Source organism: Solanum stenotomum, chromosome 11 (genome assembly GCF_019186545.1).
Source record: "Solanum stenotomum isolate F172 chromosome 11, ASM1918654v1, whole genome shotgun sequence".
In the NCBI taxonomy this organism is placed as follows: Eukaryota; Viridiplantae; Streptophyta; class Magnoliopsida; order Solanales; family Solanaceae; genus Solanum; species Solanum stenotomum.
In genome coordinates this window covers 36,540,944-36,558,002 of record NC_064292.1, presented here as the reverse complement: position 1 = coordinate 36,558,002, position 17,059 = coordinate 36,540,944, and the positions used below count along the sequence as shown (strand labels likewise).

At 32.8% G+C, this 17,059-nt stretch overlaps 2 protein-coding genes across 2 annotated transcripts in view; one reads left to right on the top strand and one right to left on the bottom strand.

The window, feature by feature from the left end:
* The window catches only part of LOC125844869 (immune-associated nucleotide-binding protein 9-like), a 947,253-nt gene that overhangs the window by 273,897 nt on the left and 656,297 nt on the right, over positions 1-17,059 (bottom strand). The window lies entirely within an intron of this gene.
* On the top strand, positions 211-3,745 carry LOC125844867 (katanin p60 ATPase-containing subunit A1-like). Its single transcript, XM_049524224.1, has 6 exons — positions 211-655; positions 1,173-1,373; positions 1,828-2,019; positions 2,576-2,808; positions 3,150-3,333; positions 3,400-3,745. Exons 1-6 carry the CDS (start codon positions 365-367, stop codon positions 3,619-3,621), a joined length of 1,323 nt encoding a protein of 440 aa, XP_049380181.1. The 5' UTR covers positions 211-364; the 3' UTR covers positions 3,622-3,745.

The following is a 17,059-nucleotide window of genomic DNA, read 5'->3' as shown; positions in this document are numbered from 1 at the left end:
AAATAGTAGTTAATATCTCTATATTTGCTTTATTACAAATACGACTATTGAGTGCCTTCATTAAATATTTTGTTTGACTGAAACAAGAAATTTTTCCCCATTATAATTATAACATTAAAAATATTAAAAAAAAATGTGCCCCTTTCTTTGCCAATTGCATCCTCCAATTCTTATATATAGCCCTAAAAATTGAACCACCCATACATGTTACATGTAGTTTCAAGTCATGTTTATTCATTTCTCAACTGAACCTTGGTCATTTTATTAAGCATTATTATTATATATAGCTAGTGTTAACAAGTTTGTTGAAGGAAAAGTGGTGGATGTGGATCCTGCTAATAGCAGCAAAAGCAAAGAGGAGTAGATGAAGATAATTTTCCACAAGTTTGACAAGAACAAAGATGAAGATCTAGGGACTGCTGATCTAGTTGGATGGATCATTGCCGTTGAACCCACATTAAATAACGATTTGCAAAGGGTTCTATCTTTCCTTAAAATATACATGGATACTTACCCCTCTGTCCTAATTGATTCAAAAGGATTGTTCTATAGTGGCTTCAGTCTCATTTATACCGATGGTCTTCGTAACCTTAATCATGATTCAAATACTATTACTACCCCATCACTCGAAACTCAGACCCCAATTCAGCACCAGGTTTTCTTAATTTGTCGTACATTATACATTCGAATAGACTTAATTGCTTGCTGTTAAAAATGGTTCTTTCATTGTTATTTGATAGTGAATGGTATAAACTTTGTAAACTGTGAGGGGTTGTTTGGTAGCGTCAATGAGAATATACGAAATAGAGTTTATTAGTAATGTTGTGATCAGTAATGCCTGGATTATTTCTTATCCATATTTTGGTATATTGAGGAACAGTAATGCTTGTATTCCTAATACCATAGTTTGCTGAAAATCCTATTAAACAAAGAACTACATAATTACACGGCTAATATATGTATTATTTTCTCTAATAGATCCTGCCAAACACCCCGCACTGTATTCTAACCTATTGGAGTATGTAATTAATCTATTAAATTATCAATATAAGTTGTCTGCAGAGTTAAACTACTATTGGATTAATTCCTTAACTGCAATAGAAAATTACAAAGTATGACTCTAAAGTCACAAAGACTTGTGATATGAGCACTTACATTGCATAATTTTGCAGGTGGTATCATTACAAGCACTCCCAGTTGTAGGACTTCAAGTACAACAACAACAGTGTATGCTTCAATCATACCATGTACAACAAATACTACTACAATTACGAGCACAAAAACAAGTTGCAAGTCTGGTGGCAACTAATTACTCACATAATTCTACTTTTTCAAACAACAACCTCATCGACAACATTTACAGTGCTGGGATGGTAAATAATTATAGAAACACGCTAAACAAGTGATACAAATATCTTGTCTCTAAGAACATTTTATAATATTGCTTTTCAGGCCCATCATCTAGACTCAAATCACACATTGTCTTCTAACAAAGTACAATCCTAAATATTTTTTATCTTTCACAAAAAAAATTGTTATTGTATGTTTTCTTGTTTTAGATTACAATTCTTTTTTCATGAATCATTTACAGGCTGGAGGAATTAACAATGTTGGGTTGGTGTATGATTTCGCAAATACAACGCAACAAGTAGTACAAATACATTATTTGTTTTTAATACTATTTGGGAACATTTATCCCTTTTTAGGCAATTCTTTTAGAGAAGTGGTTGTACCGACAGCTCACATAAGCTCCTTTACTCTATTTATACTAAGCTGATACTTTGTATTCTTTATAATATTCTTATCATCCTCCTTTAAAACTATCAGAATGATGAAGAAGGCATTGATTCAACAATAATGTACGATGGACCTCATCCTGAATTAGTTGATAGGCTTGAAAAGGAAATATTGGACACAAATTCAGGGGTTAAATGGGATGATATTGCTAGACTAAGTGAAGCAAAGAGGATTCTACAGGAAGCAACGGTATTGCCATCGTTGATGCCTGCGTATTTCCAGGTACTGTACATAATTTGTTGATTCTGAATAAGAGTAGTCTAATGCATGAGGGATGGGTGCATGTTTGGTATGACGGAAGTGATATTTCAGGAAATTATTTTTCATCATTTTCTGGTGTTTCAAAAGGAGGAAAATTATGTCATTATCCTTATAACTATCTTAGCTTTCATCTTCATATCAATCGCTTCAACTAACACATTTAGACATTATTATGTTTAAAAAATCATCCAAATATTTCCAAATTTTCTAGTTTCATTATTATTAATCTTTAACATCGGCCAACCAAAAATGGAAAGGAATTGAAATATTTCATATTATTTTCTGAATTTTGCTTCGAGGGAAATACCATACACACTTCATATTTCCTTTTATTTTTGCTCATAAAAAACAATTCATCAGAGGTGGATATGGTCCTCCCAAGTGATTAAGAAAATAAGTTGGAAATAGTTTTTTCTGTTGAAACTGAATGATCTAAGATATTTTTCAGTCACAGAACAATAACAAACGAATAGTAGATACTTAATATGAAACTTGTAATATTGAATGTTATTTTCAGGGCATCCGGAGACCTTCGAGAGGATTTCTTTTGCTTGGTCCTAAAACACTCTTGCCCAAAGTTATTGCTACAGAGTGTGGGACAACATTTCTGAATATTTCTTGTAGTTCATTATGTGGAGAATGTTACGGGGAGAGAGAGCGATTGACACAATGCTTATTTGAGATTGCCCGTAGTTATGCTCCAACTACAATTTTCATTGACGAGATTGATTCTCTTTGCAGTGCCAGAGGGTAAGTAAATAATGTAGTACTTTTCCTATTTAAGCGTCTAAGTTTGCATGTAATTATTATCTTTATCATGTCATCGATTAATGCTTTATCATAAAATTTTTGTAATTTGTATTGTAAGTAGCCTGATTTTTATATAACGACAGTGCGTAAACTATAAAACTCAAACTAAATGATCATGCTCCTCTTTACTTCACTTACCTCTTGTGTTTTCATACATCACACATTATCATTTATGCATGTGCCCAACAATTAACATTAATTTGAGCATTAAAAAAATTACTTCCTTTGTTAAACTTATAATTTTTTAGTTTTAGTTGTAATACTTTGAAGTCATTTGTCAGGTCTGGTACAGAGCATGAAAAATCCCGAAGGGTAAAGTCCAAACTTCTAGTTCAGATCGATGGATTACACAACTCTAATTCACTATGCTACTGTAAGAGGCGGCTAGAAAAGAGGATTTACTTCCCACTTCCTGAATTTAAGAGTTGTAAGGAGCTTATAAAGATAAACTTGAAATCAATCAAGGTAAGCTATCATTGTTTTGCATATTATTGAAATCAAAGTTTTATTCATTCAAACTATTGAATGCAGTTAGCACCTAGGCTAGATATTCTCCAAGTGGCACAAAGAACAGAAGGCTACAGTGGAGACGATCTAACAAACATCTATAGAGATGCTTCTTTTAATGGGATGAGACAGGAGATATCAGGGAAAACTACGATGGATGACTTGTTGGAAGCTTTAGATAAAATACAGCCCACATTTTCTACAGAAGACATTCAACGATATGAAAAATGGTTCTCAGATTTATGATCATCATAGAAAGATCAAGTAAATGCAAGTTCAATACTGCTTCTTTTTTTAACGTGGAGGTCACGTTGTGAAGACCAAATTGACCATTGTTGACAAATGCTCAATGTTATAGTGTCCTCCAATTTTCGCACCCATGCGCATACATTTAAGGAATTATTTTTGTTAGATGGTCTAATACTGGTGATACTGCTATTTCTATATGGGGTTCTAACTCCTTGTTTGGATGGTTATTATCCATTGTGTTACATTGTATTGTTAGTTTAAATATAATGTTCTAATTGATGTGATTGCGTCATTACCTTAATATTTCTTTTCATTTATTTTTACTTATATTTTAATAATCCTATTTTATCCTTTATCATACCTTTTTATAGCATCTCTACCACATACTCTTCTTTTCTAGTAGATTTATCATTCAAATTGTAGATGTGAGTCATTATGTAATGCACATTCCCCATTGGATGGTTTGAGGTAGGTAAGTTAGGGCTAATTGGAGTAGGTTAAGCGTATTCAAGAGCAATTGTTGATAGCCTAGAGCTATCAGAAGTCATATTTTGTTGTGTGATGATGAGACTTGAAGTTCTATGTTGATGATTGGGTATTGCTGAAAGGTCTCTCTTATGGAGGACGTTGCGAGATTTGCAGGTAAGCTCAGTCCAAAATTCATTAGGCTATATCGAATCCTCAAAGGCTAAGTAGCTTACGAGATAGAGTTGTCTTTGGGAGCGCTAGAGTTTGTTCATCCAATCTTGCATGTAAATATGCTGCATAAAATTCATAAGACATGACCCTTCTCGAGTTATCTCACTTGATATTGGTTGGATCTCACAGGAGTTGTCCTACGAGTAGACTCTAGTTGCGATACTAGACCGGCAAGTCCGCAAATTGGGGACCAAAGATATATATGGTTTTCATAAAGGCCTTGTAGAGAAACAAGAACGTGTAAGAAATGACATGGGAAGATGAGGAGGATATAAGATCCATATACCCTTACCTATATCAAGCACCAGAGTGAGTATGCCAGTTAGATTGAAGAGGCCGAGATTGAGTTGCCTTCTTTTGGTCAAAACTTTTTATTGTAATAATTATTTGATTCAGAAATTTGTTTATTGAGTTGCATCTTGTTTGTATGTTGTATAACTCTGATATACACTTGTGCTAGAATTTTTTGCATTTCAGGTTTTTGGATAGTCCTATTTATAAAGGAGACTCTGTCGAAGTTCTGGCAACTCTTGAGGACTTAGCCATGTCATGCTGATTTCCATTTGAGGACGAATATTCTTAAGAGGGAAGGTGTTGTCAATTTTCTGTTGAATGCCTCTCAAAGTGAGAGAGTATTTCCATTAAATAGAAAGTATAAAGATTGCACATCCCTAAAGATCCGTTATTCCTATCCCTAAAGATCAGTTATTCTATTTGTACAAATCTGGTATTCGATCCCTCTAAATTTGCTTTGTTATACCTCTGAATCATCAATTCTATCACAATATTTATTTCTATGATTCTATAACAAATCTATATAAAAATACTAATTTATATCACTATATAATTACATTAATATATACAATTATTCAGTTGTCCATTATGCTAAGAAAATTGATGTTGGTGGATCAAGAAGCATCACTTTGCCTACTAGAAACTGATGGCATTGTCGTGCCATAGATTTTGTAAACAAATCAGCTATTTGAAGATCACTGGCCACATGTAAATGAGTAGTGACTCATTCATCTACCTCTTCTCGTATATAATGACAATCTACTTCGATGTGTTTGGTTCTCTCATGAAAAACAGGATTAATAGCAATCTCAATAGCAATTATATTGTCAGCATGGAGAGGAGTAGGATGAGATTGAGGAAATCTAATCTCAGCAAGTAATCCACAAAGCATACAACCTTGGAGCAAGTAGTAGACATGGATCAATATTCAGCCTCTGTTGAAGATTTTGACACACGACATTGCTTCTTACTTTTCCAAGAAATCAATGACTCTCCGAGAAATATGCACCAACCAGTGACTGAACGACGAGTATCAGGCATCCCGCCTAATCAGAATCACTAAAAGCATTAAGACGAATAGGAAAACCACTTGGAAAGAACAATCCATGAGTAGATGTTCCTAGAAGAAATCGAATGATGCAATGAACAGTCACCAAGTGGAGATGACAGGGAGTTTGCATATGTTGACTTACTTGTTGAACTGCAAAAGAGATATCATGCCGAGTAATTGTAAGGTAATTTAGACTCCCAACTAATTGTCAAAATATAGTTGGATAGGAAGAAGATCGCCTTCCTCACGATGATACTTCACATTCAATTCCAATGGAGTATCCACAGAGGAGGAATCTTGAAGACCAACCAAAGAAATCAGATCCTGGGTATATTTGTGTTGGTTTAGAAACACACCTGAAGCATCATTATGAACTTCCAACCCAAGAAATATGTAAGAGTATCAAGATCTTTCATGTTGTTGTTGGAGGCTAGTGATTAATGAAGAATCGGTTCCTATGATAATAATGTTTTCTACATACACCAAAAGAAGAACAGAACCTGTAAATATTTTCCGGGCAAAGTAGACCGAAACTTATCAAACCAAGCTCTAGGAGCTTGTTTTAATCCATACAAAGACCACTTCAACATGCATACATCTGATGTAGGGGATGAAAACAAATAAGGTGGAGGTTTCATATAAGTATCTTCTTTAAGATCACTATGGAGAAAAACATTTTTTACATCTATTTGATAAAGAGACCAGTTTTAATTGCATACAATATGATTAACTGTAGTTTATAAATTATTGTGATTTCAAAAACACAAGTACTGTATATAATAGATATATAATAAGATTTCCACATATTTTTGAATGATTATACTCATTGGTCACATACATATAAAATAATAAATGACATTAAAATGTGAATCTGGATATCCTTCTAATAGACAACATCGTATTAATATCAAACATGAAGAAGATCAAATTTTGAAAACATACCTCATCTTCCCAAGGTCTTCCATCATGAACCATTATGTGGAACCAAGTCATTTTCTTTACTTTTACAATTCCTAGATCAAGTTCAGGCTTCAACTTATCATACACTGCAATGTACGTAGACTTCCTGCTTCAATTATGTTTTTATATATATAAATGCACAATATGGAAGCTACTTGATAAAAAATTGAGTAAAATCATCATAATGTAATGCTAAAATTACCTATTTCGTCTCTGTGATACATTCTGATACACCCAACTTATTTATCAAATCAGCTAAACAATCAAACCCTCTAAACTTTTCAAAAGGATGCTTAGCATTAGAAAAAATCAGACGTTTTTCACAACTGTTTCCACCTTCAGGAAGCTGCACATATGGGGATGTATCATACTTGCCCGAATTTTTAATTCGCATTTGCAATTGAGGTGTCACTGTTTCATTAAGTATTGGGTCCAATGCAACCATTTGTGTGTCTGTGAATGGAAAAAAATCATCCAGTGTTGGTGTTTTAGTAGACGAAGTTCCCGGCACATCATATTTAGAAACTAGAATCATATATAATATAACAAATTAGTGCTTCAGCATAGGATATCAATTCTATAAAAAAAAACAGCTTACAAATATTCACTTCTTTCTAGTAGCACTTTAAAAAAACTGCTTACTTGTTACTTAATTAAACAATATAAATATAAATTAATTATTAAAAAATTCAAATTGACTTATTGAGAAACGTGTGCAGTAGCCATTTCCCAGGTATAAACAACACTTTTGCATTTCTTTTTTTTTTTTGTCATGTTGCTTGGTTGAACTAATTTGAATGGGAACATTTTCACTTTCATTACTTTTCAAACAATCCTTCTCAGGTGTCTGCGACAGAAAATTGAACATTGAAGGCTGACTCAATCCATGACTGTTAATTAATCTAGGACTTTTTCGAGGTGAAATGTGAGATTTCAGATTTCTCTTCATGATTGTTAATAGAATTTAATAAACACAAAACACTGAGAATGAAGGACATGCAGGTTTGGAATGTTGTGAATTTTCAAAAACAAAATATATAAAAATATATTAACACTGATATGGTAGAGAAAATAATTTGGAGAAGATAATGGGATAATTGAAAACAAACTTGAAGTTATTGTCTTATTGCTATGTGTGTAATCAATCAACTGTAGCATACACATAATCCATAATCACCACTTTCTAGGCACATTTTCCAAAACTGCTAACTTCTTAATTAATTAAATAATCTGAATATAAATTAATTATTAAAAAAATTAAATGATCTTATACTCGAAACATGTGCAGACACATACAGATAGTCACCTTAATTAATTAATGATCTAAATATAATTTAATTATTAAAAAAATCAAATGGCCTTATAATTGAAATGTGTGCAGTCACATACATATATTCACTACTTTCTAGGAGCACTTTAAAAAATTGTTTACTTATTATTTGAAAAAATATCAAAATTATCCTTTATCTTTGAGTGAAGAGTCAAAGTTATCTTATATTTTAATATGAAACACTAATAATCCTTTATGTTTCAAGAATTGGTATATTTTTATACTCTTCCAAACATTTATCTATATTTTAATAGCACTTCTCATTGCACGTGAGAAAGTTTCCCTCCAAAAGTCATTTTTCTATGCTCATTTTTTCTTATCAAATCAGACTTCTGATTTGTCTCTTTCCTTTCTTTTTCAAATCAAACCCTGTAATAATTTTTTTTTCTGAATTTCATTAAAATCTTGATCAATTTTCGGAAGCAACTATGTCGTTAAGGCGCAGGCGTGCAACAATGACAGAGAATCAACTCTGACTTATGGTGAGAATTGTTTTTCATCTCTTGATCATTGTTATTGCTTTTGAGAATTATGTATTCTCTACAAAAACGTGGTAGGTGATTCTGATGCTGCTGTTTTGGCGTAATTCCAATGCTGTTTTGATACTTTTTTAGTGTAAATTTAGTGCAGTTTTGGATCTTTTCTGCTGCTGTTTTGGTGCAACTTTAGAGTTGTAGCAATGTGAATCTAGTCTAGCTGTTTTAGTGCATTTTCAGTGCAATTCTGGTGTTGTTTTGAAGAACTTTTGGTGCTGCTTTCATGCAGTTCTGGTGCAAATTTGCTTCAATTTTAGTGTTGTTCTGCAAATCTGAAACACTTTTGATTCTTTTGGTAAAGGTAAATACAAGATACTTGACTTTTTATGAATTGAAATATATATCATGAAATATATTTTGTCCAAACTATTTTCAATTCTATTTAATATCAAACAACGAAATGTATACTTCATCTTTAGATTATATTGTCCAATGTGTAATTTCATCTTAGAATGTATAACATATTTGCACCATCAACGCATATAATATCAAAATTTTAAAGCCAACTTCTCAACAAATTGAAACCAAACATACATTATGTATTCATTCATACCAGAATTCATTACATTGTAAAATGAAAAGATACATTTTTCTATACTAGGACAACAACACGTTTATGAATCTAAAAGAACAATTTTCAATTTCTTGATCTAAACTCACATTTATAAACTTCTGTGAGATAGAATATTGAATTTGCCCCAATATTTTTCTTTTCAACTTCTAAGCTTTTCTACATTCTCACGTGCCCTCAATTTTCTTCGAGCTCGCTAATGTTTAGAATGTATATGTTATAATTTGCGCATTCAGAATGGACAATGTGCTAAATGATCATTGGGACAATTGATTGAGCACCTTGTGTGCAAGAAACTTATCTGCAAATATTGTACAAGATAATGATATGTTTCTAGTTAGTGAATTATCAACTGCAAAAGCACACCCAATGATCACTATAAACTCAAAATTTTATAGTCTTTTCTCCTTGAGTTTAAACAATCTATCGTAGAGGACATCGAAGAAGGCTCAATGAAGATTGCTATGTATTCATAAAAATAGAAAAGTTTACTCTTGCCGCAGACTTCTGTTGAAGATAGATACACAAAACATAAAAAGGAAAAGAAGATATTCTTCAATAACAATGAGATGTAACTCAATGAGTTTTACTTCTCCAAATATCAGTCTTTTTAGTTTGATTTTGTTTGTCTCATAGGTGAATCAGAGTAGTGGAATTATGAATGACTACTATTTGAGGGGAAAAAGTGAAAGACTTGTTTAGCAATGGTGGAAGCATAGTTATGGGAAAAATCTGTTTAACAATGGTGGAAACAGGGAAGCTTTCTCACGTGCAAAGAGATCAAGTGCCATAAAAATATAAACGGATGTTTGGATGAGTATGGAAAGTGTATCAATTTTTGAAACATGAAGGTTATTAGTGCTCTATATTAAAAGACAGATTACTTTGACTCTTAACTCAAAGATAAACGACAATTTTGATCCTTTTCTCCTTATTACTTAATTAAAAAATATAAATTAATTACTAAAAAATTCAAATGTCCTTATTGAGAAACGTGTGCCGTAACCATTTCCTAGGTATAAACAACACTTTTGTATTTCCTTTTTTTGTCGTGTTGCTTGGTTGAACTAATTTGAATAGGAACATCTCACTTTCATTATTTTCCAAACAATCCTTCTCAATTGTCTGCGATATCAAATTGAAACTTTGAGGTTGACTCAATCAATGGTTGTTAATTAATCTAGAGCTTTTTCGAGGGAAAATGTGAGATTTCTTATTTCTCTTCATGATTGTTAATATAATTTAATAAACACAACATTGAGAATGAAGGACATGCAAGTTTGAAATGGTGTTAATTTTCAATAACAAAATATATAAAAATATATTAACACTGATATGGTAGAGAAAATAATTTGGAGAAGATAATGGGATAATTGAAAACAAACTTAAAGTTATTGTCTTAGTGATACAGGATGTGTAATCAATCAATTGTAGCATACACATAATCACTACTTTCTAGGCACACTTTCAAAAACTGCTAACTTCTTAATTAATTAAATAATCTAAATATAAATTAATTATTAAAAAAATCAAATGGCCTTATACTCGGAACATGTGTAGTAGACACATAAAGATAGTCACCTTAATTAATTAATGATCTAAATATAAATTAATTATTAAAAAAATCAAATGACCTTACAATTGAAACGTGTGCAGTCACATATAGATATTCACAACTTTCTAGGAGCACTTTAATAAAAACTGCTTACTTTTTACTTAATTAGAGAATATAAATATAAATTAATTATTAAAAAAATTCAAATGGCCTTATTGAGAAACGTGTGCAGTAACCATTTCCTAGGTACACGCTTCCTTATTAAATAATTAAATAATCTAAATATATATTTACACGATTCATATTAATTTTAATTAAATAATCTAAATAAATATTTATTAATTATTAATTAATTCAAATCTGTCATCGGTAGTAATTATTACGTTATATTACTAAAGTAATAAATACCGGTATGTAATATATGTTCTATTATGTCTATGTGAATTAATTATTCCTTTTTTTTCCCCTTTTAAACCTCAATCTAATCACAAATCTTCAGCCCAAAACCGACCCATTCCAACCCCCCACTCCCCCTCCCCCGCATTTAGAAGCCCAATCCCTTAATTCTCAAGCCCTAACACAATACAACAACACATACAGAATTACCCCGACCCTGTACTCATTGTCTTCTTCACACAACCAGTACCACCCAGCAAAACCTAGCAAACCCAAAGCATGGCTGCGTTGTCCTCTCCCTCTCTCCCTTATCTTTCCCTACGTGGATCGAACAACTTATTTAGGTGGAGCCATCCTGTGTCTCCTTCATCCTTCTCTTGAAATCAAACTGTTCACCTCTTGATTCTGTTGAGAATTGGTACATATCCGAGCTTGCCAACCTTATCTCCTCACATAAGTTTGAATTTCGAATGTCAATATTTTAGTATTTAGTAGGACCCCTTAGTCACATTTTCAATATGTCACGCCCCGAGCCTACACCCTGGACGTGGCCGGCACTCGAAGACCAATGTTGGCCCAAGCGAACCCTTGGCATGACTTTCTTAACTCAACGAAAACCTAACTCAACAGAATAACTCCATGCAATGCAATGACATAAAACAACTTAACTGATGAAATCTGGTCCAAATAGGCAACTCGAGTCTCAAAATAGAATATTTACATATATACACAGATGAGAGACTCAATACTAACTGACTGACTATCTATGAAGCCTCTATAACACTGAGATGGATGTTGGGACAGACCCCGCAATATCCTAATAAAACAAAACTAAGATAACAAAATAACCGAGTCCTCCGGAATGCAAAGAGGCTCACCACTGACTCTGGAGTGCTCAGCTGGATCAACGGCGTGCTGGATGCTGATCCTGGGTACCTGTGTCAACATCGTCGTAAGATGCAGGCCAACTGACATCAGTACATTGAATGTACGAGTATGCAAGCTGGAAAACTAAGCAACAATGGCTAGAAAGAAATTTGGAAGAAACTGAATAACTTACCTGGCTCAACTCAATTCAACATGACTGACTCATTTCAATATAATGCAATTTAAAACAAGTGCAATATAAAGAAAAGTTGTTTAAAACCTGCTATAAACTCGGTGTGTATACAAAGATACAATAAGCCTGAGATGTATAGAGAAATACAAATGAACTGATGTATATAAAAATACAATAACTTATGTGGGAGTTTCTCTAATCGACAACCATCACATAAGAGCTATAGTGATGATACAGTGATCAACCTCACGCTGCCAGAGCATCCTGTACCCGACCAAAGGTATAGGACCTGAACTGCCTAATGGATCCACTAGTCTAATCTGAAAAGGATTCATCTAAAAAGTATGAACATCTTCTACCCATGGTGGCTACATGGTTCTATGGGGGCTGTGGGTTCTTTGAACGCTCCCCTAATTTGGTGCTCGATACTACTCCCAAAAATGTACTGACTCTTATGTTTTTAAAACATATGTCTGTCTTCCTGCTGATTTGAGATAATTACTCAAAAACTTAGCTCAAAGGCTATCTTGGAAATCTCAGTTTCCTCTCTTGCTTCATTTAGAAAGCGATTACTCTTTTCTGGAAAACTAGCCCGGAGGCTCTTTGGAAATCTCAATTTCCAATCTTGTTTAAATGTGAAAACATTTCTTTAAAACTTCTTTGAGAATATATAGTTCCCTAATAACTTTTGAGAATTGAACTCAACTTTATACTCTTGGCTTAACTTGAAACTCTATACTCTTTGCTTGACTTGAAACTTGAGCCTTAAAATGAAGTTAAAACGTTCAACAAAGACTCTTGAAAAACTTTAAAGACTTGCTTTGACTTACTTCTTGACTTCTAGACTTGACTCTTACTTCACTTGACTTCGATCCGAACTTTCCTCGAATTGGATTATGAATTCAAAGGTAATGATCTCATGTGTAGGGATGAGTTCTTGACGTAGACGTACCTTGGAGTGTGGAAAACAACTATAAAACATAGATACATTATCAAGGAACATGCATGAAAAAGTGGGGAATGAATGGGAAGACTTGGCGTCCTTGGCGCTCTGAGAGGCGCGGGGCGCCAGCCTTCAGACCTCAGAAGGCCTGCTGGACGCGCCGCCCCAAGGGCTGGGCTTCAGAGCCCCTTTTGGGGCGCGCTGGCTGGCGCGACGCCCCAGCCCTTTTCCCCGAAAATTCGACTTTTCTCCTTCATTTTTCCAACTCTAAACCTCCTTAACTTCAATGGTTCCAGCCCCAAACACTTAGAATCATAAAACCCCTCAACATATGATAGATTCAACTCAAAATCACAACCGGAAACATGTCCCACAACAACAAGGAACTTCAACAACACAACCAACAACTTCAACACACACACAACCACAAATTTCAACAACACAACCAATCTTTTCTCGGAATTAAAACGAGTTTGGAGTGTGGGGGAAAGAACCAACCCAACACTATGATCTCACATACCTTAATAGGGATCACCCCCGACGAAATCCACGACGATCTCTACGAAGTTTGCTTCTTCTTCTCCTTTCTCCTCTTCTCTCCTTTTCTAACAAGAACCCTAACTCTCACTTTAAAAAGGAAAAACTGACTTAAAATCAGTCTAAAACCTTAATATATATCCAAAAGAAAAGTCTAGGGAAAAGACCAAAATACCCTTACAAAAATCGGGTTAACTGCCCTGCCAACTGCCCAACTTTCAAAGGGCATAACTCCCTCATGCGAACTCGGAATCGGGCAAACTCGGCGGCGTTGGAAAGACCATTCCACGAACTTTGTAAAAATAACTGGAACTACACCTAACTCATCCTGAGCTAGGAGTTATAACTGTTCAAAGTTGGCCAAAAACTCACTTTTTCCCATACTTAACCAAATTTTCCAGATTTTTAATTCCTTCCAATAAATGACTATTTCCAATTCTAAGCCTCTTCATAGTTATTTCAAATTGCCGAATGTTACACAATACTTATTAAAAATGTCAATATTTTAGTTTGTTATGTATTTGATCTATGCTTTTTTATTGATTGAAAGTATAGAATTATTTCATACAGAAATGAGAAATTAAGGGGAGAAAATATTTTTAAAAAGGAACATATCACTTAAAATTCTCATCAGTTACAAATTCAAAAATAAATGACAGAGCACCCATCCCCATTGTTCATCAAATTTTCAATATCGATTTCTAAGTTTCCATTGATAATGCTCATTCTCTATTGAAGTGAATTAAATTAAATTCCATTTTTTCTGTTTGGGAAGAAAATTTTGATAAAAAAGGGATAAAATTCATTGACAAACAACTTTGTAGAAGGAATTCCCTACTGAAACTTAGATATAATCTATGAAATACAAATTCGACCAAGTACTAGTTAATTATTGGATCCTTAGTTGTAAGTCATATCTATTTTCATTGATAATAATTAATTGTATCTAGTATGAAAACAGTGGAAACATTAGTTTTGCTGGATAATTTTAATTTTAGCTTGTTTGAATGCCAAATAAGAATGAATGTGATTGTTTTTTCCCCCATAAATATTGTATCCATTATCGAAAAAGCTATGCTAATTGTATTGTATTTTGTAAGTGATTGATTAAGATACAACAAATAGATTCTATAAGAGTACAAATATATTGACAGTCATGTTATACAATTGTTAATGAATGTGATACAATTTTGTTCACATGGGTACAAGTCTTAGAGTAATACATACATTTATTAATCTTGAATACAATATTAATAAATACATGTGAATCTTATTTTTTAATGACTTTAACAATTATTTTTCAAAAAATACAAAGCAAATATGCGAACCATTAGTTTTCTAATCATTTATTCCGAAGAATGGAATGAAGAAAATTGCTACATTGATTGCACAATAGAGACAATTATGATGAAAGAATATGCAACATTTAGAGATTTAGTGGATAAAATTGCTAACAAATTGGTGTTGATTTGAGATACAATTGTGTGAAGCTTAAGTATAAGATAGAAGGTAGTAATGATTCTTTGAAAATACACAACGAAATGGGTGTGAGAGTGTATGTGTCGTTGAAGAAATATAACAAAGATTTGACAAAGTATCCCTTAAGTGTAACTGTTTTTGTGAAAGATAGTGAATTAAATGATAGAAATTTTTATGAAGACGAGGTTCAAATGTATGTAATAGATGAAGGAGATACTGCTGATAAACTAGCATTAGTGCTTTGTGTGTCATTCGCGAGCAATGAGACAAATAACAATATTATTTCAAACATCAATCAAAAGGAAGTAATGACAGTGAAATAAAAAATTGATTAAATCCTATGATAATATTTAGAACAATCTGAATGAACAAAAAAAAAAAAATCTAAATAGAGAATACATAAACTGATTTTGAAACAAGGAAATACAAATATCTCTGTTGCCCCAAACTCATTTACGTTTACCTGATCTTGATTTTCGGGAGAATCAAAACTTGTAAATGATGGTGATCTTTTACTATCTTCCTCATCACTGTGGCGGTCATGTATAACAAAAAAGTAAATATAATATAATTAACAATATTTATTTAAAAACAAATACGTTTTTTCTATTTAAATATACATTCTGAGCAGGCTGTTTAGACTTCATGGTATCCATAAGGAGTTATAATTTATCATTTATCAAATTGTGTATGTCTTTAAACTCTTCTTTGACCTGAAACTCAAATAATATGTTATAAGTTCATGAAAAGTGAATATATAAATAAACTTAATTAAAAAACATAGAAGTAAAAAATGTACATACCTCTTTCCTTAAATCAGAGAATTATTTCCTAAAAATTGCTCATTAGATTCACTTGCACTTGGTATTTCAAATTCCACTGTTGGTAAAGAATATTTGTCGATATCTTCTTTATAACAACTTTCGGTTTCTTTCGCATAATTTTTGGTTGTTATACTTTTTTCACCGCCTGTTTCAAGACTAGAGTAGAATGTTCCTTCCGTGCAGCCTAATCTGCAACAACAATCGACTCCTAAATATTTTTTTTAAACAAGTGACATTGGAGACCCAATTTTCCTTTTACCTTTTATCCTTAAATGATGGTGGGAGTTCATCTTGAAAATCATCATCAATTTTTTTTTCAGAATATGATGGACCATCAGATACATCATTTGATGAGTCTGTATGATGACCTTCGTCTTTGTTTTCGACACCCTCTGGTGGGAATTGGAGAACAACAAGTTCCCTTGGAGAAGGGACAATATCTTTGAATTTCAACTAAAAAACAAAAAGTTAGACGATAATTGCTGAAAATTATTAATATATGTGAAATGGATATAGTATGAAAGTAAAATGACTACAAATGCCAAATACTTGGTTATTATCTTCACTGAATATGCCTCTAAAATTTATTGTATCGAGGTTTTGCTCCTACCATTTGTCAGTTGAGCAATATGAAAATATGATTGTCAGTTTTTTTGTGCAAATTTGAGGTCAATTATGGCAGTACACTCGTATATCCTTATTTGAAGAGCAATTGACATACCACCTATTCTTTAAAATTTCCTAGAAGTAGTCATCTTCTTGTTAATGCTCTTGAGCAACCAATGAAAAAATTTCTTACCCCAAGGATAGTCTATGTACTGCCCACTCTCAACCAAATCAAAGTGAATTTTGAGAATTTTCTGTAGAGTAATAATTTGGTGGTAATAATTTTATCTGTAGAGTAGACTTGATTGAGAGATTCAATGAAAAAAAATGGGGTGACAATGAAGAGGATGCTCTAAAGTTTGCCATCTTATATTTTGTCCATACTTATGTTTATTCCGGCGAAAAAAATACAAAGAAAATTCTCAAAATTCACTTTGATTTGGTTGAGAGTGGGCAGTACATAGAACTATCCTTGGTCTAAGAAAGTTTTCTGTTGATTGCTTTAGAGCATTACCAAGAAGATAACTACTTTTGGAAAACTTTACAGAATAGGTGGTATATCAATTGCTCTTCAAATATGTAAATACGAGTGTA

Excerpts from the sequence above, each read along its gene's own strand:
- LOC125844867 (XM_049524224.1), top strand. The coding sequence starts at position 365 with ATGAAGATAATTTTCCACAAGTTTGACAAGAACAAAGATGAAGATCTA. Across the intron at positions 2,020-2,575 it reads TGATGCCTGCGTATTTCCAG|GGCATCCGGAGACCTTCGAG; the intron begins GTACTGTACATA and ends TGTTATTTTCAG. Across the intron at positions 2,809-3,149 it reads TCTCTTTGCAGTGCCAGAGG|GTCTGGTACAGAGCATGAAA; the intron begins GTAAGTAAATAA and ends GTCATTTGTCAG.